Below are 24,910 nucleotides of genomic sequence, written 5' to 3' on the forward strand. Positions count from 1 at the left end.
TCTGGCAAACAGAAAAGTATGTTACAATCAAGGCAATACCAGCTTCTTTCTTTCGTGCTTGCTTTGCCAATATATTGTTTCGTCTTCTCCGATCAAATCTTGGAAACCCATGTTGGATGCTGCTTTGTCATCAGATTCCTCTATAAAAAAAAGAAAAGATAAAAACAAATAAACATAACTAAATTGTAATTGTATTGTGTACAAACTAAAAGTTTGTGGATTATAAGCAACTGTCCTGCATTTCTTCAGTTTTCAAAATGGACTTGTATAGTTGTAGCTGCCCCATAACAAGAACTTCTTCAATGTGTTTGCAGAAAGATATTTCTCCCGCTGACCCATAATCAGGTTCTCCTTCTGGAGCTTCCAGAATCTCTTGTTTACTCAGCAAATGAGACATATTTGTAGCAGAATTACAACCACCTTCAGAATCTAACAAATACACACTCTAATCTCACAACAGCGCAACACACACTGTCTGCAGTCACAACAGCAGCTCTTTCTTTTGAAGTAATTATAGAGAATAACAACGGAAGGCAGCACATGTCAAGGGACAGATAACAAGACATCCATACATTCTGTTCCCATGGTACTCGTCCACTTTTCAAGCAATAGGTAACTCACATGTTGTGAAAATTGCAGCCTGAGATATCATCAGACATGACCTGAGTTGGGCTTGGACGTGGCAGCCAAAGCATTGAAAGAGGTCTGGTGATATCCAAGTATTATCTGCTAAAAAGTTGTTAAAATAACTTTGTTTTTCCAAGCCAAACAAAGCCAAAATTGTCAGTTAAATTTGAACATGCAACAGCAGATAGGATGAAAGTGGACTACGCAATGAATGGAACATAAACTGTAGTTTTAGGTTAAGTGCATTCCGGAGAAATTTTTTCTGAAAAATTTATTTGTCCTGTTTCGCTTGCTTACTTGTAGGTAGTTTTCTGTTTTATACACACAAACAAGCTGTGGCTCCTGTCTTTCCCAGTAAACAAAATTGTAGTTTCTTTAGATGTTATTTGCCATGGACAGTGTTATACTTCAAAACACAAACTGGCTACTGAATAAACTGGCATCAAAGAGTTACCTCATACAGAGGCTCAAAAGATGGAAACAGAGGACGGTACCATTATTGAAGATCCAGGGAATATAAAAGATCTCTGGAAAGAACATTTTAAGAAGCTGTTAAACGCTGAGGAGCAGGTACACGAGGAAACAACAAATAATGAAGAAATTGAGAGAAGTTGGGAAGCAGAATTAGGACAAATTACACGGGAAGAAATGGAAAAAGCTGTGAAGAAGATGAATGGGGGGGAAAGCCCCAGGACCTGATGAAGTATCAGTGGACATGATAAGAGCAGCAGGTCCAGTGGGAATGCAGTGGCTGTATAGAGTACTATCAAGCGTATGGAGAAATAGTAAAATACCTGACCACTGGAGAATAGGAGACATTGTCCCCATCTTCAAGAAAGGCAATAAAAGACTTTGTAAAAACTACAGAGGAATAACCCTCATGAGCCATACAGCCAAGATTTTTGAAAGAATTTTACTAAATCGAATAAGTGAAAAGATAGAAAAGGAGCTGAGTGAAGAACAGCATGGGTTTAGGAAAGGAAGGAGCACGATCGACCTGATATTTTCTATCCGTCAACTGATGGAAAAAAGTTGGGAGTATAACAAGAGGGTGATAATGGTTTTTATAGACATAGAAAAGGCATATGACTCAGTTAACAGGGAAAGACTCTGGGATGAACTGAAGTAGATAGATATAGAAGATGGATACATTAATGTTATAAAGACAATGTACAGAGGCCACAATTGTAGAATTAGAACACCATTGGGAACTCTGAATACTTCGAAATAAGACAAGGACTTAAGCAAGGAAGTATTCTATCTCCTGAATTAGAACACCATTGGGAACTCTGAATACTTCGAAATAAGACAAGGACTTAAGCAAGGAAGTATTCTATCTCCTGCGCTTTTTAATGTTGTGATGGAAGGAATGAATAGGGCAGTTAAAGATATAGTAAAAGAAAAAGACAAAAGGATGATTTTCGCAGGTGATATGGTAATATGGGGTGATAAAGAGGTAGATGTACAGTTACAGCTTGATGCGTGGAAGGAAATAATGAAAAGGTATGGATTAAAAATAAATAAAGATAAGAGTGAAGTAATGGTATTTAGAAGGGAGAAAGGAATCAACGGAAATATTGCCTTGAATGGAGAACCCCTCAAAGTGGTAGAAAGTTTCACTTATTTAGGGAGTGAAATATCTAGGGATGGAAGAATAACTAACGAAATTAATAGGTGGTTACAGAAGGGAGGCAATTTCTACCAAACAATAAAACATCTGATTTGGAATAATGAAGTTTCAGAAAGAGCAAAACTCCTTATGTATAAGAATTATTACATCCCTATTGTCACCTATGGTGGAGAAACATGGACAATGACAGAAAGGGACTGGAGCAGACTGCAAGCAGGGGAAATGAATTTTCTCAGAGCAGTTAAGGGAAAAACAAGAATGGACAGAGTAAGGAATGTAGAGATTAGAAAGGACCTCAAACAAAAAAGTATGAGAGAAGAAATTGAAAGAAAGAGATTAAAATGGTATGGGCATGTTAAGAGGATGCATGGGCAGAGACTCCCCAAAATTATGGAAGAACTAAAGATGGATGGGAAAAGACCTAGAGGGCGCCCAAGAACACGGTGGAAAATGGGAGTGAGAATATCTGTTGAAAGGAGAGGTGTGACCTGGCAGCAAGTGGAGGAAGAAAAGTGGTGGGAGGACAGAGCCAAATGGAGAGGACTCGTCAGCACCCAGACCCGGCAGTAGCTGGAGCGGGATTCGGATATAAATAGAGGCTCAAAAGTACTGACTGAAAGCCACAGCCCATACATTTCTGGATTTTTGTTTTTTGTTAACTGTCAGGCATTTACAGGTTGTTGTTGTTGTTGTTGTTGTTGTTGTTGTTGTTTTTGTTTTGTTGAAGTTAAATGCTAGTCCTGGAGAAACTCATGTAGATGATTTAAAAATGATTAAAGAATCAGTTTTAGGCAGTGAGAACGCTTTTACTGATTGTGAAACACCTTTTCATTGCAAAATAGACAAATTAAGATGAAAATATTATTTTCTGTGTGACTTGCATGTTAATGTGAAGTGTGTGTCTGTAGCATGTCTTTTGCATTTAAATCTGATGCTGTTATTTGTATAAGAAAATGCGTAGAATTTTTGTCATAATAAGGTCATAATCTCGCTGCCAACCCACTTAACTCTTAGTATTTTGCTCTCTGACATCAGTTCTTAAATCAGGTTGCAGGTGACTTTCCTTAACATTAAAAATATTTTATAGTGTAAGTGACTGCTTCTTCTCCCATATACTGATCTCTAATTTTAGCCAGCATATAGGCCCTTGCAGAAATACTGATTTCTTAGCCACAAATCCAATAGCTGTGGGAAAAATTTACTTAAGACATAAAGAACTGCATGTGTGATCACTAAATTTATATTGTTTTGTTTTGGTGTTGAATGACAAATTGTAGCTCTTACTCTGTGTACTTGTAATGTAAGAGGTGAATCAAAAAGTTAGTTACACTTCCAAGTTAGGAACTTAATTAAACCACATTCACATAGGCAACATGCTGTGACAACATACAATGTAAGTTCTCTTTTCCACCTAGTCGGTCGTCAAGAGACGGTAAACATTTCTCGGAACGGGTAACCAGATTTTTGATTCCGGCCAGCCCTGTGTAACCACCTGGATACAGCTACTTTCACCTCCTCATTTCGGAATCACCACCTGGATACAGCTGCTTTCACCACCTCATTTTGGAATCATCGTTTACTGACATCCTCTTTCATCTTGCCAAGCACATGATAACTACATGGCACTAGGTCTGTTCTGTATGGAGGATATTGCCGTACCTCCTACTTGAAACGCTGCAGCAGTTCTGACATTTGGTGGACTGAGTGTGATGTTGCATTGTTGTGCAACAAAATCACACTTGCACCCAATTTTTCCCACTGCTTTTCTTTAATTGCTTTATGCATCCGGTGCAATGTTTGACAATATGAAGCAGAATTGATGTTGTGCCTTGCAGCATAAATTCCATTTGCACCACACCCTCCATGTCGAAGTACACAGTGGCCTTCACCTTTCCTGCTGAATGTTGGATCTTGGCCTTCTTTTTTTGTGGTGATGTGGTGTGCACTCATCGCATTAACGTTCTGTTTGTTTCGGAGATGAAGTGGTAGACCCACATTTCATCCCCTGTGATGAATGATCACAGAACACACCATTGCAAAAATTCCAGTGATTATTGGAAACATTGTCCCTTGTGAGCAGCCATGGGCTCCATCTGGCTCACGGTTTGATATCAAAGGTGTTGGTGAACAATGGACAACACAATACCATAGGAAATATTCAGCACGCAGGCAATTTCCTGCAGTGTTACGCACTGATCCTTTCTAATGATCACATCCACACAATCAACATTAGCAACGTACTGGAAGTTGCAGACATGCCATCACGATATTTCTCAAATTTCTTACTCAATTCACAGTACATGGGTGAGAGATTGCATGCTGACCATGTACAGCAGTGATTTCACAGTGAATGTCTGTGCAATTCAGCCATTTAGCCCATAGAAATCTGATCATTGTTCACTCCAGTTTTGAGTGAACATCCAGTTGATGCACCATTGAGCCTAGCCCACCCTGCATGCAGAACGTGATGGGATTGTCCTATTGGATGTGTCAGCAGTTATTGTCACATGCTACACATTGGCCACGGTCACAACACAGCATGCTATCGCGACGGGCTAGTGTAACTTACTTTCAGATTCGCCCTCATATGTAATTAAATTTACTGTAATGTTTCAAGATCTTCATTATTTACTTTCCAATTTGAGTTTTGTAAGGCCATTGTGTGACATAGTTACGATGATAGATTGAAACTAGTGCATTCTCGTGTGGATTCCCTGCAAAAACAATTCAGTAAAGTTTGTAAAGGCCATATAATAAATATATTTAATACACTAGGTAGTAAGTGCAAAATATGAAAATTCGAAATGAATATTTACACTGCATCCTCCTGACACAGATAATTTAACCTGCAATAATACTGTCAGTACGAAATTGACTAATTGGTATGACCTCTGAGTGGGCTGTATATTAATATACTACTTTTATCGGTTTCAGTTAATCCTGGTGCAAAGGAGAGGCTGGTGCAGATAACTGGTCCCAATGAAGAAAAAATAAAGTTAGTGAACTCTTTCAGTTCATGTCAAAATAGTTACTGATAATTATAGTTCAACTAATAATTTAAGAGAAGTGAAATTCATACTGAACAACAAAAGAAAAATGATGTTACGTGATTGCTTGTACATCTGTGAACATGGGAGATGGAAGGTGATCTTCATTGGGGTTATTTTGATGGCTGATGCTTGGCCATTATAAGTTGGACATATATATAATCAAGATTCATATTTGCAGAATATACTGTTGTGTGCTCCTTTACATGAAGCATCATGTAGATTGTTCCTTAAATTTTAATTTAAAGAAACTATAGTAGTTTGTTGTCTTTGAGTTCTTGATGTTGCTATCACTAATTTGCTGTATGTTGCATGCGCTTTCGATAATTCCAGCTACAGCATTGCTGCAGAACTCGTGCAGGGGAGGGTTACAGGCCTTGGAGTACTTTATGCTGAACTGGAATATTTAAATGCCATCCACGTTCCAGCTTACCAAAAGCTCATGAATATTTTTTAAACCCATTGTGAATGATAAAAATGAAATTTATTTCCTCATTCCACAAGAACTCCTACAGAATCATATTTAAATAATGGTGGTACTGTAAACTATTTTTTAAATCAGAGTATTCCTTAAATGTGAATCTTGAGTAATTAGTTCATAATGCTGATTTTTTTTTTTTTTTCCTGTTGGGCACTGTCGACAAATGGAACCTGCAAAATATGAGGCAGTGTTGTACAGTGTTGTACTACCTTGAAAAAAATTATGTGTTTTGAGTATTTATTGTGTGTGTGTGTGTGTGTGTGTGTGTGTGTGTGTGTGTGTGTGTGTGTGTGTGTGTGTGTAAAAATTTACAGTTAAGACATCATATGGCATTCTTGGGAAACCTTGCTGCATAACACTTTAAACTTTAAACAACTCGTCATTTCTCCAAAACAACTTTCCTCACCTGGACATAATAGCATTCTACACTATGGGAAACAGTGTGGGCTTCATCCATGAAGTAAGACATCTGAAAGGTGTTCCATCCCCAGATTGAATCCACCTGGTGATTAAGAAGAGTCAGTATGCCGACCAGCCTGGATGTGGTTTTTAGGTTTTCCATGTCCCACTAGGTGAATACCAGTCCCACTTCAGTTACATGATTTGCAAACATTCAGGAAACTTCCTCTGACTTCAACATCAGTAACACTAATGCACACAGTTAGGGTACACACATTCTGTCCCAGAGAGTTAACAGATTGGTGAGAGGAAGGGTATCCCATAACACCACGCCAATGCAGGACAAGGACTAAGATTTCAACGAGTGCAATGTTTGAGCTGAATACTTAAAATCATTTCTTGCAAAACTTAGGCTTACTGAATAATTGTAAAATTTACTACTCCACAAAAGTTGTTAGATATTATTAAGGAAGGTAATGACTTTTCGTTTCAATAAAAGAGGATATTTGGATTATTGCAGCACTTGGAATAGGACCCTGTCTAGATAAATGACTGTGTTTGCCCAGAACAAATTTTAAAGATGACAAATGTATTATTAATTGATGAAATACGTTACTGCCCCATGGAATTAAACAGCTCTCAACTGATTCTGAGAGATGAATGTGGTGGCAATGTTGATCTCCTGGGGCTATTAAAAAAAAAAAGGCAGCAAAAATATCCATGGGTCTTTCTGTATAACAAGCTCTGAAAATTCTCTACTTGATGTCGTATTTTTGCATTTCAGAGTTAACTAATGAGTGTGATGAATAATAAGCCCAATTGCTTCCACATCTGAGGCTATATAAAATAATTTTGCTGCCTTTGCCTTATTCAGTTAACAAGACGCAAGCACTTTGCCTGGTAACCTTTGACTAACTCGTGCCACAAAGGAGCCTTGCATCTTTTCTATCCACTGAGCCTTTTTGTTGTAGGGGGACTTCCCTACGTGTTTTACATAATAACAAACCTGCTTTTCCTGTGCATGAACCAGTATTACAAGTAAAGTTGTAACATTTCCATTCTTACAGAACATCACTTTTAAAATTACATCCATAGATTAATTACATTGAGATGAATAATGTATAAAAAATTACATAGATGTTGCATCAATGAGCTTTGGGATACAGAACTCACATTAAGCAAAAGCAGACAAAGAAGTTAACAATGTAAGAAGAGACAGATTGCTGCTTACTGCAAAGAAGACACGTTAAGTTGCAGACATTCACAATTCAGACACTTGCATAAAGCTTTCAGCCACAGCCTTCATCAAAGAGAGAGAGAGAGAGAGAGAGAGAGAGTAGCACACCTCAGGCACATATGACCACAAACTCCAGCTTCTTGGGCCAGAAAGTCTTCTGTAGTTTCCATTGTTTGATTTAGACAAAGAAGTTAGGTACGACAAATACAGGTAAAATCAGTAATAGTGTTAAAATTTGCATTTAGTAGTTCCCTGGACATCTTGTTCTTTTCGGCCTTTGAACTATTTATTGGGCCAAAGACGTGACATGCGAAGAAAATGAACTTAACAAACAGCCAAAGTTATAGGGGATTGTTATAGCTGCCTGAGCAGTAATGAATTCAATCCATAATGATAAAAGATTGTAATTTACAAGATTTTAATAGTGATTGGAAATTTAATTCTTAGGATTTAGTTCAATTGGAAAAGTATGGCTTTGAATTTTGGAACACTGTTTTGTGATGATTGCAAGCTTTTAAGAACTGAGTAGGTAATATGTTATTAATTTGTAACAGAACTTAACAATGCAATATGAAAATGTTTTCGAAAAAAAAATGTTTGACTGTCAGAAATTGCATTTAAAGGTAAAATTTACGATTGTGTATGTATGTAAATGATTTTATTTTTCAAGATAAATCCATAAGTTTTCTGTTTCACAGTTACGCAAAGCATTTAATAGAAGACACAATAAGACGCAATGCCTCACCAGTACGTCTCGAGCATGAAAAAGAAAGGGTTGGTGATTCAAGTAGCAGCTTAAATAGTAGTGCATCAGATGAAAGCAATAGACTTTCCACTCTTGGTAAGAATTGTTTCACTAAGTTCATATTTATGACCCATTTGAGCCTATAATTATCCTCACATGCTAAGCTACAGGCAGTAATTTAAGATCCGTTTAAGACTTAAATTTGACTGTGTATTGTTACAATAGAAATTTCCAGTTACAAACAACCAACAAAAAATGGCTACTGGCTATCAGTCACCTGTAGGTGAGTGGAAGGTTGTGGTAGACCACTTGAAAATGGGGAAAATTGCATAACAAAAATTTGATTTGCCACTTGACTGTGTATTAAAATATCCTGAACGATTGATTCTTCTTGTGAATCATTTCTAATGCTTTAGTATTTTTGTTCCACCTCCTTTTCCTTGAAAAATTGCAGTTGGTATTTTAACGTGTTTTAAAAGATTAATTTTCTTTTGGATAATTGATAAAAACTTAGAATTCTATATCAGTTTGTTAAAGACCATCTTTGTGAAGGCAATCAATGTGCTCAATGTTTTGATGCCTCAATGCAGTGTCCTCAAGAGAAAGTCAGCTGAAATGCCCTCCTGTAATAGCTCAAACACCTTCAGCTTTGTGTTCAGACAGTTGACAATGCTGTTACTCAAAGTTGCTGGGATGTCAATACCTGGTGATACACTTAGAAGTCAGATATGATGGGAATGTAATTCAATCCTAGTGTTGCACTGAACTGTGAGCTTGCACAATAGCCAAAGTTTTAGTCCTAAACACCAGCGTGTTCTGAGGTAGGGGAAATGACCATTCTGCTTAGAGATTGAAAGACCGATACAAAAGAAGGTGCCATCTACATGTAGTTGACAAGTTACTTTCAATTTGCCAGTGAATATTTAAGTTCCATCTGGTCTCTGCATTTGTATGGTTGTCAGGAATATGTACACTAATGTCTGATGTTTCAAGTTTGGATAGCAGTTGGTTGCTACAAAAAGCAAGTATCTGACAGACATTGCAAAGAGCTGGTTTCAGTAATTGGGTAGTAAGGAAGCATCCTGTGAAATAGCAGTTACTATTTAACAGTACTTTCCTCGTTTCAGTAGAGAGATGACTGGTTCAGGGAATCTTCTGTTGCCCAGCTTTCTAAACAATTGGGGCACCAGAGTTTGGATCTGCAACATGTATTCATCAATCAACAACTGACACACTGTTGAGAGGTCACACAAAGTATGGGACAATGCATGGAGAATGTTCATTGCTACTTGAAACCCCATAAGATGGTACCTGCTGTCAACGTACCATGGCAGCTGAGTTGTAGTAGTCAAGGTTACTGATGTCATATGGTCTTCCAACATTGTCAGTTGAGCAATGTCCTATAAATATTTGTGAATAAATGTTTCTGCTCTGGGTGTGCCAGATGACATTGATATCTCAACAATCCAGTATCGTAACAGCACAACCAGTTATACGATTGGTCCCCTATCTGTGACAAGTATCTGGGATTATGGGAGCACAAAACTTCTGTATGAATAAAAGAATTCATACATTTTCATGTGCACTTAAGATGACAAAGAAGACTTGTGGGAAAGCTATGCTGAGTGAATGCACCAAAGACGTGCTGTTTATATTACATAAGTAATGGATGCCCACTGCTCCTTTTGTGAACAAATTGTAGTGCAAAACAGTAGGTAGCTGTGTTCCAGCCATGATTACAGTCACATTTCAGTATGTTTGTCCCGAGATTTGCTGTTTCAAAATCATACAGCAATTGAGGTAAGATGTGGTGGCCCAACCAGGCTCTTTTTTGTCGCTTGAGTGTGGGCAAAGCGATTTGTGTGACCCATATTGTTTGCAGAGTGCTTGTATACCACATTTCATTGAGGATACGTACCAGATGTTGTAATACCTTCAGTGGCAAAGCTGTGATTATTGGCTAACTAACATTTCTAACTCCTGAGGCAGTGCCAGAGGTTTGATTGATTCCTTCATTTCAGTGGGGGGATGTAGTAAATGGTTGGCCAACATTGACAAAAATTTTTGTACACCGTTCCTAGTCATGCTGTTGTCAATAAACTATGAACCTTTAAGCTTTTTGTCACAGATTCAGTTACAGATGCAATATTTGCAGAGGAATTCTGTAGAGGAGGGATAAGTTAGTAGTAATTATTAACACTGTGGCTTCTTATTCTGTGATGCTAAGATCTTTGTAATGCCCATTTAAGAATTAAGAGCTTCATGTTGGTAATTGTTGCCATTGATTTAACCCTTTCACATACATGGGACACATTTGTCCCACATATAAATCACCTTACTAATTGGACTGTAATCACAGTTGATGTGCTGCAGAAGCTCTACTTGAAAGAGAGATATTTGTTTTCTTTAATATCGTACATCTTTGGTGGCTACAATTACTATAACTACCATTAGTCGTCGGTTATTGTTGGTGGTTCTCACTTTGAGCAGACACACAAATTTATTCACTTATTGTGTGCGTCTTGTGTTCTCTGCCTTACTGTCATAGCTGGAAAGTATATTCAATAAGTTTCTCTTTTACTTTAGACAATTCATTTAGAAAATAGCTGTGTTTCATCAGTGGAAATTTTTATTTTCATTCTTTGGGACATAGTTGTCCCAATGTATCACAATGGTAATTTGTGTACTTGTTTTTGAATGTCATGAAATCATTACTATTACTTAAAAAAAAATGAGCAGAACGCTATTTAAAATTTGGTTGGAAATATATTATCTTTCATTTTATAAAATAAGCAGAAAAAATTTGTGCTGGTATAATTTCAAATCTGCTTTTAGATCATGTGCTCCAGAAAAAGAGAATTTTTCATCACTGATGAAAGTGTTATGCAGATTTTGGAGGCTTGCAGTAGTGATGACGAAGATAATCTGTTACTGGATGAAGAAGATAAAATTTTTCTTGAAGGAGGTATGGAAGATGAAAGAGAACATGTTATTATAGAAGATCCTGAAAAAGAAATACGTAGCCCACCTAGCAAAAGAAGGCATACAGATGAAATATCAGAACCAAATGCTCAGGTACCTGATTCCCTTCCAGAGTTACCAGAATTTAAATGGTCCAGAACTTACCAACCTAGACAGTTCAGTAATAACATGAATCATGAGTTTGGGAAAGTGCTTTTGTTTAGTGTCAGTGAAAATCGTGAAATGCCACAGCCATTTGAAATTTTTTCTTCCACTATTGGCGTAAAAGATTTGGTGCATGATATATTAATTCCTGAAAGTATTCGGTATGCAGAACAATCGGGCAACGCATTCAGCACAAATGAAGATGAAATCAAGGCATTTCTTGGTATGAACCTGGGTAATGGGGTACCATATTTTGCCAGCATTTAGAAGCTACTGGGCAACTGAACCCGATTTAGGTGTTCCTTATATAGCTCAGATTATGCCACTACATTGGTTTGAAGAGATTCGAAAGTACTTACATTTTTCCAATAATGCAGATCAGTCAATAAAGGAAGACCGGACATACAAAGTGAGACCTGTACTTACCCATTTGAACAAAAACTTCCAGGAATCTCTTAGTGCAACTAGGGCTCAATCTGTAGATGAGCATATGATCAGATTCAAAGGACATAATATTATGCGACAGTATGTCAAAAATAAGCCAGTCAAAAAAAAAAAAACCTCAGGTCCTGAAGTAGGGCTTGGTGAGTCAGTAGTTCTGCAACTGACAAAATCACTATCTGGACTGGGATGTGAAATTTACGTAGATAACTTTTTTAACTCTGCAGCTTTGCAGTATTACCTTGGTTTACAAAATATCAGATCATGTGGAACAGTGCGCACCAATCATGGAAACATCCCAAAGACATTCCCTCCAGACACAGAAATGAAAAGAGGTGATTTATACAGTCTCAGTAGCAATGGTCTGACAATCCTCAAATGGATGGATAACAAACCAGTTTTTCTACTGACTAATTTTATTTCTCCAATACCATGTACGACAGTGAAGAGGCGTCAGTCTGGTTCTTCTGAAAAGATCAATGTTCAGTGTCCTCTTATGATAAGAAAGTACAAGAAGTGAGTGGGAGGGGTGGACCTTATGGACCAGAAGAAAGTGACTTATGAGATTGACAGGAAGGCAAAGATTAAGTATTACCTGAGAAATTTCTTTGATCTTCTTGACATTGGTGTAAACAATACGTATGTAATATATTCAAAATTGTCAGAAGAATCAGGATTCAAATCAACTCTATCATCCCTAGAGTTCGGACAATGCATTGCAAGAAATCTAATTGGAAATTATTCAAGGCGACAAAGGAATTTATCAGTAGTAGAGAAAACATCAAGAAAGTTGCAGACAAGTTGCAATCCAGAGAGTCCAGAGCACCGAATGATAAAATTAGACGTAAGGAAGAGATGTGTTCATTGTGCTTCAAAGTGTGTTGAAAATCACACTTACAATATTTGTGAACAGTGTGGTCCTAATTTGTGCTTTACTTCAAGCAGAAACTGTTTTGCAGGATTTCACATCAACTAGACAACATATACACAGCCTCTGTAATTTTTTGATGTATTAGTGTAATGTGTTCTGTAACTGTCCTTTAAGGACCACAGGGACAAATACGTCCCAGCTTTATTTTTTTAAAAGCAGTACAAGTAAAAATGTTTGAAATAATAACATATTTTGTTTGTAAAACCTCCAGTTACCACATAGATACAAAAATTTTAATCACTAGCACTTTAGTTTTCTTATGTACCTGAAAGGGTTAAGAGATTTAAGTGAAACAAATTTGAGTAGAAATTGGGATCAGTTTAAGTGTCTCACCTGACCCTGTGTTGAGTACATTATTAATATAAGATATTGAGATTTTCAGTTTGATGTGTAATTAAATTTGCACACTGTTTTTAGAAATAGGTGGCTAATTTTAAGCCCAACACTGTTAATTTAGTGCAGAGAGTACATTCATCTGTAATTTTAATAACTATTTTAACATATGCATGTTGTTCCATTTGCAGGTGGTGGACGAAGTAAACTTTTACATAGCTTCTCCACCAGTGATGCAACTTTGGAATATAAGTACACAGTGACTGTTGATGATCATACAATCAAGATAACTGGTGCAAATTTGGATCTAGTGCTGGTAAGAATAAATAGATGTGTTTGAGTTAGAATTTGCTAGTGATTGCATGCTTAATGTGTTTTATGGTCTCTACCAGTCCTTATTTCAGGAATACATCTTCAGTTTTCTCTTTGATCAACTCTCTTGAGCTTATTCTCCTGACTTAAGAAAAAAAAAAGGAAACACTATTGGCATTGTCCAACAGTTTTTATTGACTGACTAACTGGTTTTGAGCTGCTTCAGCAATCAAGTATTACTGGCTGAGGTCAAACTTAATTTAACGGAAAGTAAATGGATAATTGTGTTGCTTTGAACTTGAGCAAGTGTTCTTTGTTGTATCCTTACTGATTTCTTATGTGTCCAGTAATATTATCTTTCTCCCTATCTTTAGTGTATGATGAATGTCATGTTGTGCCTCAGATGCAGGGTTTTCCATTAGGTCTTGGCAAGGCTGAATATTTCTTTTGTAGTATCCAACTTTTCATGTGTTCAGACAGTATGATTGCCACATCTTTAGATGACTGATCTACATACAGTTTTCCACAGTGTTTGCAGGTCTTATATGTCATTTTATGCCAAATACTCAATAATATTTGTACTGTTGAATTAAATGTTGACTTCGTTATTATTCTCATAGAGAGCGGGACTTATTTGCATGAGGATGAGGATGGAGGGGGGGGGGGGGGGTGTTGGAGTCTTCTGTAATTTTTGTAATTGTTACCACAATTAATCCTCAATGTGCCACTGATACTGAGAGTGCCACCTGTCTGCCACTTTCCTGCCTCCAGAGGTTTCCTTGTGCCTTTCTGGCTATGTGCACCTTTACCACATCACAGTACAATTCTTCCCTCCCCTACCATGTATGTCTGGCCAGACAACTGCTCATTTTTGCTGTAGCCACAGACATGCTCACAATCAAGCATGTGTGTGCGTGCATATTTAAACTGGAAATAGAGCCTTTGCTTGTTTGAAAGATTGAGATCTTCAGTGTTGGTATGTGTGTTTGTGCTACCCTCCACATCAGTTTCAGGTAAGTGGTCTATTATTGGAATTTCACTATAACTTGAACACCTTCCGGGGTTCAGCCAGTGGTGAAAACCCAAGTCATTCTACTGAGTATTGTGTGTTTCACTGACTTGACTTAACATCTTAATGGTGCAATGTATTATTTCAATTCACTTTGTACCACACAGAATAACAGAAGGTGGGCGATCCAGGAAATAGACGCAGGACTTGCTAAAATCTAATTTTGAACTTGTCTGTTAGTGGCAGGGTACATTAGGGATGTTAATAGTTACCAAATCTAACAGATTGCCATGTTAGAACTGTTTGTTAGTCTTCTTCTAAAGTGTGATTAAAATAACTATAGACTTTTCATAGTTCGACCTGAGGGAGGCGCCATGATGCCATTGCCGAAGTTCACACCACCAATAGGTTGGCAGTTACAGTATACTGTCACCATGCAGTCAGTAAATGGCAGCACTTTGCATTGAACATTAGTTGTTTCAGTGTTTCTCAGCTTTTATTGTGAAGTTTCGTGTTTTAGAGCACTGGAAATGTTCTGCACCCGTAAACTTTTGTTATGAAGCAGTGTGTTTGTATTGATGTTTTAAGAGTGGTGTGTTATGTCTCAACACAAGAATTAATGTAAAAAATTGTTAAAAAAACACATTCTTTAGCTTAAAAGGTATTGAAGGGAATTCCCCCACTAGACAAGATCACAAATTTGTGTGCTTTAAGTGGAAGGAGTTCTTTAAATTGGAGTACACCAGTGGATGTCCAGTTTCAGATGTTTCAAGATTGGTGAACAGAACAGAACAAAACATCGTAAGTGGACACTGCTAAGAACTGGAAAGGGAAAGAGGAAGGGAACAACAGTTAACCGTTACCTTTGCATCGGGCAAGAAAATAAGTTACTACAGATGGGTAACCAGGGTGGAAACATTGCATCAGGATGCAATAAGCAGACGTGTATCGTTATTATTAGGAAATGAATTTTTTATAAGCAAAAAACCTCAAAATATTTTGTTTTTTACACAGGAAAACATAAAAAAATATACATAGCAAATTCAAAAATATTTAGTTTCAATATTACAAAACTGTAAATACTTAATGTTAAAAAAATACTCACCAATCATGCTAATGCAGTGATGGATTGAAACAGTTCACTGTTACAGTGGAGCATGGAAACTTTCTCTGTTTTCCATCACAAGTTGTCTCAAAACAATGCAAGATACAGAGAGAAAGACGTTTCAATATCACATGAGGATAGCCTTGCATATTTCATGAAAGGAATGTCACTATTGAACACATTCATTTTTCCAAAACTTTGACAATTTTACATGTAGTATGAAATCCACAATTTTAGAGATTTTTTTGCCTCCATCCATGTGGAGCAAGTATTGGTCTCACTGTGGACTTCTAGTACTCAGCCACACACAATTGATATCATCAAAGTGTAAGGGTCTGAAGATGGTGTTGACGCAACGTCAAAACTATTAACCAAATAAATATGGAATCTTAAGTACAGCTGGAGGAGTTTTATTTTTAATACAAATTATACCAGCTGATGTCCCACCATCATCCAGTTTAAATATGGATGTACGAAGATTTTAGAGAAAGGCCTTCAACTGCCATTTTCATGTGTGGTGCAGCATCAGCAGATAATAGTAAAACACTCTCAGATTTCACCCCATTTGGCCATTACAGCAGTAGAGTTTTATTGAATAAGTGAGACTTTGTCATGTATTTGATGCTGATATTTTTTACATGCTAATAGAAAATGTCTCTTCGAAACCATTTCGTGATTTTTCTAGCACAGCTACCACAATGTTTCCCACTTTCCTTATGCAAACTTTGTATTTTCATGTTCTACTGTGAACTTTCTTAACATTTCTTCATAACAAGCATACACATACCATTTTCATGATGTCGCTTCTTCTGGTGTTTCAAAATTTTTGTATTTCTTGAGAAAGTTTAGGAGTGCTGGTCTCCTTAGTTTATACAGAGGAATATCATACGAAAGAAAAGTGGCTGTATAATATTTGGAACTCTTTGAAACTAGGGTATTGAAGAGGAAGCTGCTTCACCTAAAAGAATTTGTCTTGAAGTTTTATGTGAAGTGGCCCTTCTATGTTTACAACCTGGTAAATACTGCAGGACTTAACATCACTGGTCTGCATTTAGTGATTCTTCCATCACTTGGAAGGATACTGCTAAATTCAGCACCATACTGTTGGAAATGAGCGTACACTCGACTTTACTTTTTTCATTATATCACCAATTGTTTCACTAAAGGCAGCATACTGTATAAATGCTGTGCTATAAACTACATGAGAGCAATGACTGAAGACTGTTGTTTTCATTGGGATTGCTGCCAACAAATGAAGTTACTGAAATTCCGTTCTCATAATATGAAATTGCATGAATTTTTTTCTAAATTTAAAAATTATAGCAAAGAAGTGACGAATTGTTTTTTAAGCAAAATTATTTAAAATATTTACATAAAATATTACAAATATATGTATTAGTGATATAGAATTTCATGTATGATTGAAGTGTGCTGTTTTGGGAAGTTCACGTGTAATAACAGTTTTTTATCTACAAGCAAAAAAAAAATTATTCATATGAAATTCCTTTCCCTAGTTATTACGAATACAAGAAGTACTCTACTTACTTAATGAAAGAAAGTAGTCTCCACAAAAGTTTCATCATGAGATGGATTTCTTGTAACAAAAGTTTTTGGATCTGATGTTGTCATTCAGGGGAAGTAATGCAGTGATCTCGAGATGCCAGTATCTGTGTCCTATAAGGAGCATTTCATTTGGAGAAGTAAATGGCATTATGGAATGTGTGATAATGTGTGACACAAGTTGTCAGAAGGTTGGATGGTCCTCATGGCTGAAGGAACAGCAAGGACATTGTTCAGGAAGGGTGATGGACTACTTGTCCGTCATGGTGGCTTAATTCATGGCATCATTCCAAACTATTTCTTTTACATTACGGTACCAACTTAACAGTTGTGAATGACTGAATGCCACTTGTGAGTGGCTGGAATGCCACATTTTTCTAAAATATTCCCCAAATTTAACAAAAATTATGGATAATACGCTATACTGTTTTGTGTTTGGAAGTTCTAACAGCTCAGTGGAGGAAAGTGTGTGTTTTGGTTTTGATACAGAGAAATGTTCCATTGCAGAAAAGGAATGAAACTTTGCATGAATAAGAAAGTATTAGTAGAACTTGTAAAGCTTAAGAAGCCAAAAAACCTAACATTACCAGGTTGGCGAAGGGACATAATATAATAAGTATCTTTCCTTAAAACGCATGTTTCAGTACAATTAAACTTACTTGACTCCAGATGATAAACAATTTGGGAAGAAAGAATTAAGTTGTTATTCTCAGTGGGAAGAACAAATTGATTATTCTCAGTGCAGTGGAAATGCCAATGAAAGTAGCTATTACTGAAGTTATGCCACAGGACTGGTCTTGAGTTGAGCCATACCAAGAAGAAAGTTCAGGAAACATGGATCTGAGGAGGACAGGTGAAAGGACCGATTGAACAGATGATACTACTGGTTCCAGCATCATTTCCACGTCTGAGGAAGAGGACAGTGAAGAGTTTTCCCTTGGAGTCCTGCTGTTTAAACCATAATTTTGTTATGGTATTAATAAAATATTCATTGATGTAAGTGTCCTGTTTGTTATTGTCATTTATTAGTCACTTATCAATTACAGTGGAACTTCAATTTTACATTCTCCGGTTTTATTTTTTCGCGATTCTACACCATAAATTTGTAGCCCCTGTGAAAAACCCATAAGATCATAGCTAAAAATTCCCCAATTTTACATTTCTTCCTAGTAAAATTTACCTTGATTATAAGTTTTACTTGACGTCTTGTATGACTTCATCCCATTTTCTTACTATTGACATTTGAAGTGACTGAACAAGTTGTAGGCGACTAAAAGGACAGATGGTTCACACCATGGGTGATGGTAGAATTAAGGTAATATTTTAGGCCATTGTGGAGAGGGGAGATGTGGAAAAAAAATGCTGATGTAATCCATGATCAGTGTTGCCAACACAACTAGCAACATTTAGCTTCACCTCGCAATGCCAGGTTTCAGCAATAGCAGAAAAACAAGGCAGTTGACGCGGAGTGTTCAGGACCGAGCCAATACGGAATGAAGGGGTCCAGCCACCAACTTTTCTTGTGCCACTTATAACTCAGTCTCATCTTTTTGCATGTATTTCTGATGTACGGTATTCAGCAACAGTATCAGTCAACCTTTTCAATTCATATGCTGAGTCTCAAAGAACATGCTCAGTCATAATCAAGGAAACGTCGCCCATTTCCGGCTGGTGAGCTCTTATTGCCTGGCGACTTGTGAAGTCACCCAATTGCCAGCGCAGCGACCACATCACATTAGCACATGTAAAAAAATCTCACCCTGTGGATGTGTAGAGAGGGGGAGTGGCTCTTTAGTGATGGGAATGCAGGCAGGGGTGAAAGTATTTTGTGAAGTGTTGTGACAGAGATGTCACGTGGAAATAGAACAAGGATTTTGCAATCGCAAGTTTTAAAGACTTTGTCTTCAAATTTGATGTGATACAGTTGCAACAGCTACATATACTACTCATATACTTTGCATCACACATACCATGCGCTGTAAGTAGTAACGATTGGCAGCAGTGATAAAAGACATGAAGCGAAACTGTAGCACCTGAGTTTCCTTTGAAATTTACATTTTACACAGGGTACAGAAATTCACTGAACCAAAGTCTAATAAGCTTGTAACGTAAATTGGGGAAGTAAACTGATTTTTTTCACGTCTCTGTTTCTCTCATAAAGCCTAAAATAACATGTTAATGGTGGTAAGCATATGAAATCCGGCTCATAAGAACATCATTAAACAACAACAGCAATGGTGACTAAGTATGTCATTAAGCAGATGCCCACATTTATGCTTATGGTTCAACCATTTAGGTGCTGTGATGTTTTTGGTTCAATTCAACATGTTCATCAATTTTTACTTTTTTCTGGGTGAGCAGAAAGAATGATCTCTTAAAAATGGGAATTTTGGATGTATAATTTGTAGTCATAGCATGTCGGAAAACAGCTTGATTAACTGGTACCCAGATACAAATTTCAATTTTTTTATGAGTTTTTACTTGCTGTTACACATCTATGATTTTTTTTTTTAGGAACTGATGAAATTCAATACCGAAAATTATTGTGTAAACATTGTATTGTACACTTAATTTCCTTCACATATATAGATTTTGTACAAAAAATATTGGAGAGGATGGTGATTTTTACTCAAATATGTCAATTACATGTGTATTTGCTCATATTTTGGGTGGTTTTAACATTTTTCTCGGTTTTTTTTTTAAAGTGTAGTTTGCATGAAAATGTAAAGTAGGGGTTTCACTGCAATGACCATATGCTGAAAGTAGGTGTGGCATGTGCAGGAAATGCTGACAACACTGCTCCCTCCACTTGCTTCGCACATAACTGTCTAAAGTTGAAAGTTATCCTAATTGCACAGTACCAAGTTAAATGACTTGTAGCACACATGTGGCACATTTGTATTTGGAAAAGTTAGCTGTAATTCAGAATGATAATCAATTAAATTTTTTTTTGTGACAGACCGGCTAAAGCAGCCAGAGATAGAGGTCATGTGTTTGTGGAGTGCTTCTTCGTGGCTTTGGCCAAAAGCTTAGTGTGTAACAGTATTTTCATTGTGCCTGTCTGCAACTTTGTGTTGAGTAGCAATCTATCCTTTTCATAATTGTTGATATTTCAGCATGAACTTTCTATTGTTGGATATATTGAAAGATATTTTGAACAAAGAAGTCTTTGTGTTCCGAAGTGATAACAAAGTCTCAGTGAAGTATAATTTGAAGAAAGGGCTGTTTGTAGATGTAACATTAGCGTGAATTTGTTAATAATAAAACAAATGTTACAATAGTGGTTTGGGATGCAACATGTAAAAAAAAAACAACTAAAATGTGGCATTTGTTAAATAGTGCACCCTTTTTTTTGTATGTTTGTACATGTTAGCAGAAGTTAATGCCAAGTATAAATTTCCACCATGTACTGAGTATGAGGGGTTATTAAGATTTTTATTAGTTAGCAGGACCAAAGAATGTGTTACTTTCCTATGGAAGGTGTTAAAACTTAGAATAATGACAGTACCAAAATTCTGAGAAAGGATGTTGATTACTGTGCTGATTAGCACCCAATGATTTTAAAGCCTTCTGTCCAAAACATAGGATCAGAATTTAATGCTATATATGTTGGTTCTTTGCTGTTTTATATCAGACTGCTTCAGTCTGTTCAACAAATGTGTGTTAAGGAAATATTTCTCTGTTCTGGGGTACTTCTAGTCTCATTTCAAACTGTCATAACTTTTATATTTTTGTGTTAAATATTCTTTGCATTGATTACTATTACCAGTGCTTTGTTTAATACATGTATGGACGTACTTTTCACTTCTGCCCCTGAACTTACCTGAAACACCTTCAGCTCTCATTTTGCTGTGTAAAACAGTATTAAAATTGTTGTAAATGTATAGTGGACAGTGTCGATAAATAATACTGCGTGTATGACAATTTCAGTATAGTAGAGTAAGGAAACAGTGAGGTGTACATATTTTTTTAGTGGTAGGGCTTTACAGGTAAGCTGCACATACCAATGTTTAAGGAAGTTTTTTCCTCTGAACTACAATTTTCAGTGCAAAGTTCTGAAAATTTGGACGGCAGTGGCAGTGTTTGAAGTAGGGCTCTGTCCAGCATTAGAGGATGTGGTAAGATAAGAGTTGTAGAATTTGAGAATGTGTTGTAAGTGTATGGTTCAGTGTCTTTTTGACTCATATTTTATGGTATTATCAATTACTGTATACCATGAGATACAGTAGACTGTAATATTGTAAAAAATGCTGAAGATCCATAATAAAGTATTAAAATTTCATGCTGCAGATTTGTTGTACCGACAGGATAAGTCTGCAAGTAAATTTTTAAAAGGATGCTAATATGATTCTTATTTACTTTTACTGTAAAAAAAAAAAAAATAAACTGGTATTGTCTTTCTTTACATATAAAGTTTCAAACAAGTTTCCTCCATTTTTTCTTTCAGACTGCTAAACTTATTTTGGACGAATTCTTTTATGGAGAACAAGAACGGCCACAGGTTTCAAAAGAATGTGATGAAGGGTAAGTTCAGAAATGCTCTCTTCCTGTAAAAATTGTGCTTTATGGATTTTTTAAAATTTAGTTTCATGCTGTGAAAGATTTGCAAATACTTTACATGATGGGAAACAAAAGTTTGGGTTGAAGAGAAAAAGGGGGGCGGGGGTGAAACTTATTCAAATATCTGTAGTGGTGTTAACTAGGGTGATGGTTTATATTAGGAAGTGGATAGGGAAAATGAGTTATGGAGAGAAGAGACAGAATGGGATGGACAAAAAAAGATTACACATTGTAGGTTCAAAATGCAGTTCTGCTGAAAGGACCTGAGAAACCAGATGATGTGATGTGTTTTCATCTCTAAATTGGAATCTCTTCCCCTTGTTCAGAGCATTGTTTGATGTTTCGTTTGATGTATTCTGTAGGCATTATTCTCTGCATTATATTATAGTTGCTATCACTATGGGAATGTCTTGGAAATAAAGGTTTTGGTGACAGATTGACCTGTGATACATCCCAAGGTGTAGGTAGGTTGGAAGACAATGGTTTGGTAGTGGAGTTACGTCAATGAATGCGAATGTGCTGGTGGACACAGCTTACCAACCGATACTGAACAGTTAAAGTAATAACATGGAAGATAGTCAGAGGTTATGTTCTCCGAGGTCACAAAAGTTGTGGGGTACCCCCTAATACTGTGTCAGACCATCTTTTGCTCAGTGTAGTAAAGCAACTTCACGTGGGATGGACTCGACAAGTCATTGTAAATCCCCTGCAGAAATATTGAGCCATGCTGACTCTGTAGCTTTCCATAATTGCAAAAGTGTGGCTGGTGCAGGATTATGTGCGCGAACTGACCTCTTGATTATGTCTCATTAACATTTAATGGGATTCATGTCAGGCGATCTGGATGCCAGATCGTTCGCTCAAGCTGTCCATAGGGTTCTTCAAATCAAATGTGAACAGTTGTGTTCCGGTGACGTGGCACATTGTCATCCATAAAAATTCCATTGTTGTTTGGGAACATGAAGTCCATGAATGGCCATGTAAAAACAGTCTATAGCTTATGAAGTTGCCACCAGCTTACACAGTGCCTTGTTGACAACTTAGGTCCATGGCTTCATGGGGTCTGCACTGTGCTTGAACCCTACCATCAGCTCTTATCAACTGAAATGGGAACTCATCTGACCAGGCCACTTTTTTCCAGGGTCCAACCGATGGGTGATGAGCCCAGGAGATGCACTGCAGGTGATGTGCTTTCAACAAAGGCGCTCATGTCCGTTGTCTGGTGCTGTAGCTCATTAATGCCAGATTTTGCCACACTGTCTTCATGGGTACATTCATTGTACAGCCCACATTGATTTCTGGTGCTGTTTCATGCAGGGTTGCTTGTCTGTTAGCACTGACAACCCTACAAAAATGCCGCTGCTCTCAGTCGTGAAGTGAAGGCCATGAGACATTGTGTTGTTGGTGGTGAGAGGTACTGTCTGAAATTTAGTATTCTTGGCATACTCTTGACACCGTGGACCTCGAGTTTATTGAATTCCGTAATGATTTCTGAAATGGAATGTTCCATGCTTCTAGCTCGTACCTTCCAGTTCATGTTCAGAGTCTGTTAATTCCTGTCCTGCGGCCATAACCTTTTCACATAAACCTTTTCACATAAATCATTTGAATGCAAATGAGAGCACTGCCACTGCACTGCTCTTTTATACCTGTGTACGCGATACTACTGCCATCTGTATATGGGCATATCACTATCCCATGACTTTCATCACCTCAGTGTATGATGCACACACAGTTGCTCTGTTGTAATTGTAACTTATGAACCAGTTTCGTACTCCTCTTAAGTCTTGTCAAATTCATTCTTTTGGCTTATTTCTTCTTTGATTGTCGGGAACTTTCCTTGTTGTAAAATGATTATACACATCTCGGATAGTATTAACTTCCACTTTCTTCATGTTTATTGTTCATAAGCACTTTACATAATCAGCTTGCTTGTCATGAACTGTTTAAATTTGACATTACAGGTCTATAAGATATGTAGCTTAATATTAGGCAAGTGAACATGAACAAGTGGCATCACAAGTAAAACATTGTTTTGAATAGAATTTTACAGATTTACTACTGGATGTGGACTGACTGATACAGGACATAGCATTACAATTACCAAGCACTGACTGACTAACAACTTTGTGACTGTCCTAGTTGAAGAAGATTGGATTAGAAGTTTACTTGTTGACTTTGTGGTATGAACTAACAGTGGCTTTGTGCATGACACCTATATAAATACTTATGGAGTACATAATATACAAAATGGTAAAATGCAGAAGTGTTATATATTAGATATTAATATAAGAAAGAGAAAATTTTAAAGATACCATTTAAACAGTAAAGTAAATTTGTAGATCCAAAAACTGTATAATTAGAAAGTGGCAAAATAAAACTTCGCTTTTGGAAAATACAAAGGGTGTGCAAAAAGTTTTGCACCGCCGTTTCTAATTTTTTTAGGTTTTGCAGGAGGAGAACAAAATTTGTTGTGAACATACTTGGAACATTTAGCTATACATTGAGCCTCCTCAATGTAGCTTCCATCAGCTGTGATGTATCTGGCCCAATGTACTTTCCATGATGTAAATGTACTTTGGTAAAATTCTGGGAATTGACTTTTACACTATCGCTTGACACGGTTCATTATGGCTTGCCTGTAAATAAAAGAACATACTTTTATACACCAACTTATAGCTAAATGTTCCAAGTATGTTCACAAAAAAATTCATTCTCCTCCTGCAAAATATAAAAAAAATTAGATGACTGTGCAAAACTTTTTGAACGCCCATTAATGTGTTCGTAGATTTCTAAAGCCTGCTCAGAATTTTAACTAAAGTTAACTATTCTTGTGGGCATATTTTGTTAACTAACATATTGTTTTAGGGAAATTACACATTTTTGGAATAAGAAGAAAAATCGACATCCCAAAACTGTAACAGAATTTCAACAAGATTGCATTTTAATATTTGAACGTTCTGGAATATGATAACACTGGTCAACACTCATTTTCTTGCCAAGAACATTTGAGTGGCTTTAGGATGGGTTAGTGGTGCTGAGGACGAATATAGCAACCATTTATGCAGTTTGGCTCTAGTTTTTGAGGTAATGCATGATTTATTCAAAAAATTAGAAAAAATTGCTAATACTGAACTCGAGCGCTACAAACTACAATGAAAAAAGAAAATAATCTTTATAAATAGCTTCTATGAAAACCTGATAGGCATTTGTCCACGTATAAAACATAATTGAAAAGTTTCTCTATAAGTATATCATTTTCCGTCCATGACGAACCGCTTCCTGCACGCTTTCCTTTTATAGGTCTCTTCAGAACAGTCACGTTGCAGATTCCAGCAATAATCTGCCATCATATGCCTGTCCCATC

General features: G+C 36.8%; 1 protein-coding gene across 6 annotated transcripts in view; it reads left to right on the top strand.

Annotated features, from left to right (window-relative positions):
- Positions 1-24,910, top strand: part of LOC126483814 (eukaryotic translation initiation factor 4E-binding protein Mextli) — a 139,957-nt gene that overhangs the window by 61,946 nt on the left and 53,101 nt on the right. For all 6 annotated transcript variants that reach the window (XM_050107005.1, XM_050107001.1, XM_050107006.1 and 3 more), the window contains 4 exons: positions 5,192-5,252; positions 8,120-8,262; positions 13,189-13,313; positions 21,431-21,507. In XM_050107005.1, the coding sequence (XP_049962962.1) occupies positions 5,192-5,252; positions 8,120-8,262; positions 13,189-13,313; positions 21,431-21,507 (406 nt within the window). The remainder of the gene's footprint in view (positions 1-5,191; positions 5,253-8,119; positions 8,263-13,188; positions 13,314-21,430; positions 21,508-24,910) is intronic.

The sequence above is a fragment of the Schistocerca serialis genome, chromosome 6 (genome assembly GCF_023864345.2).
Source record: "Schistocerca serialis cubense isolate TAMUIC-IGC-003099 chromosome 6, iqSchSeri2.2, whole genome shotgun sequence".
NCBI lineage: Eukaryota > Metazoa > Arthropoda > Insecta > Orthoptera > Acrididae > Schistocerca > Schistocerca serialis.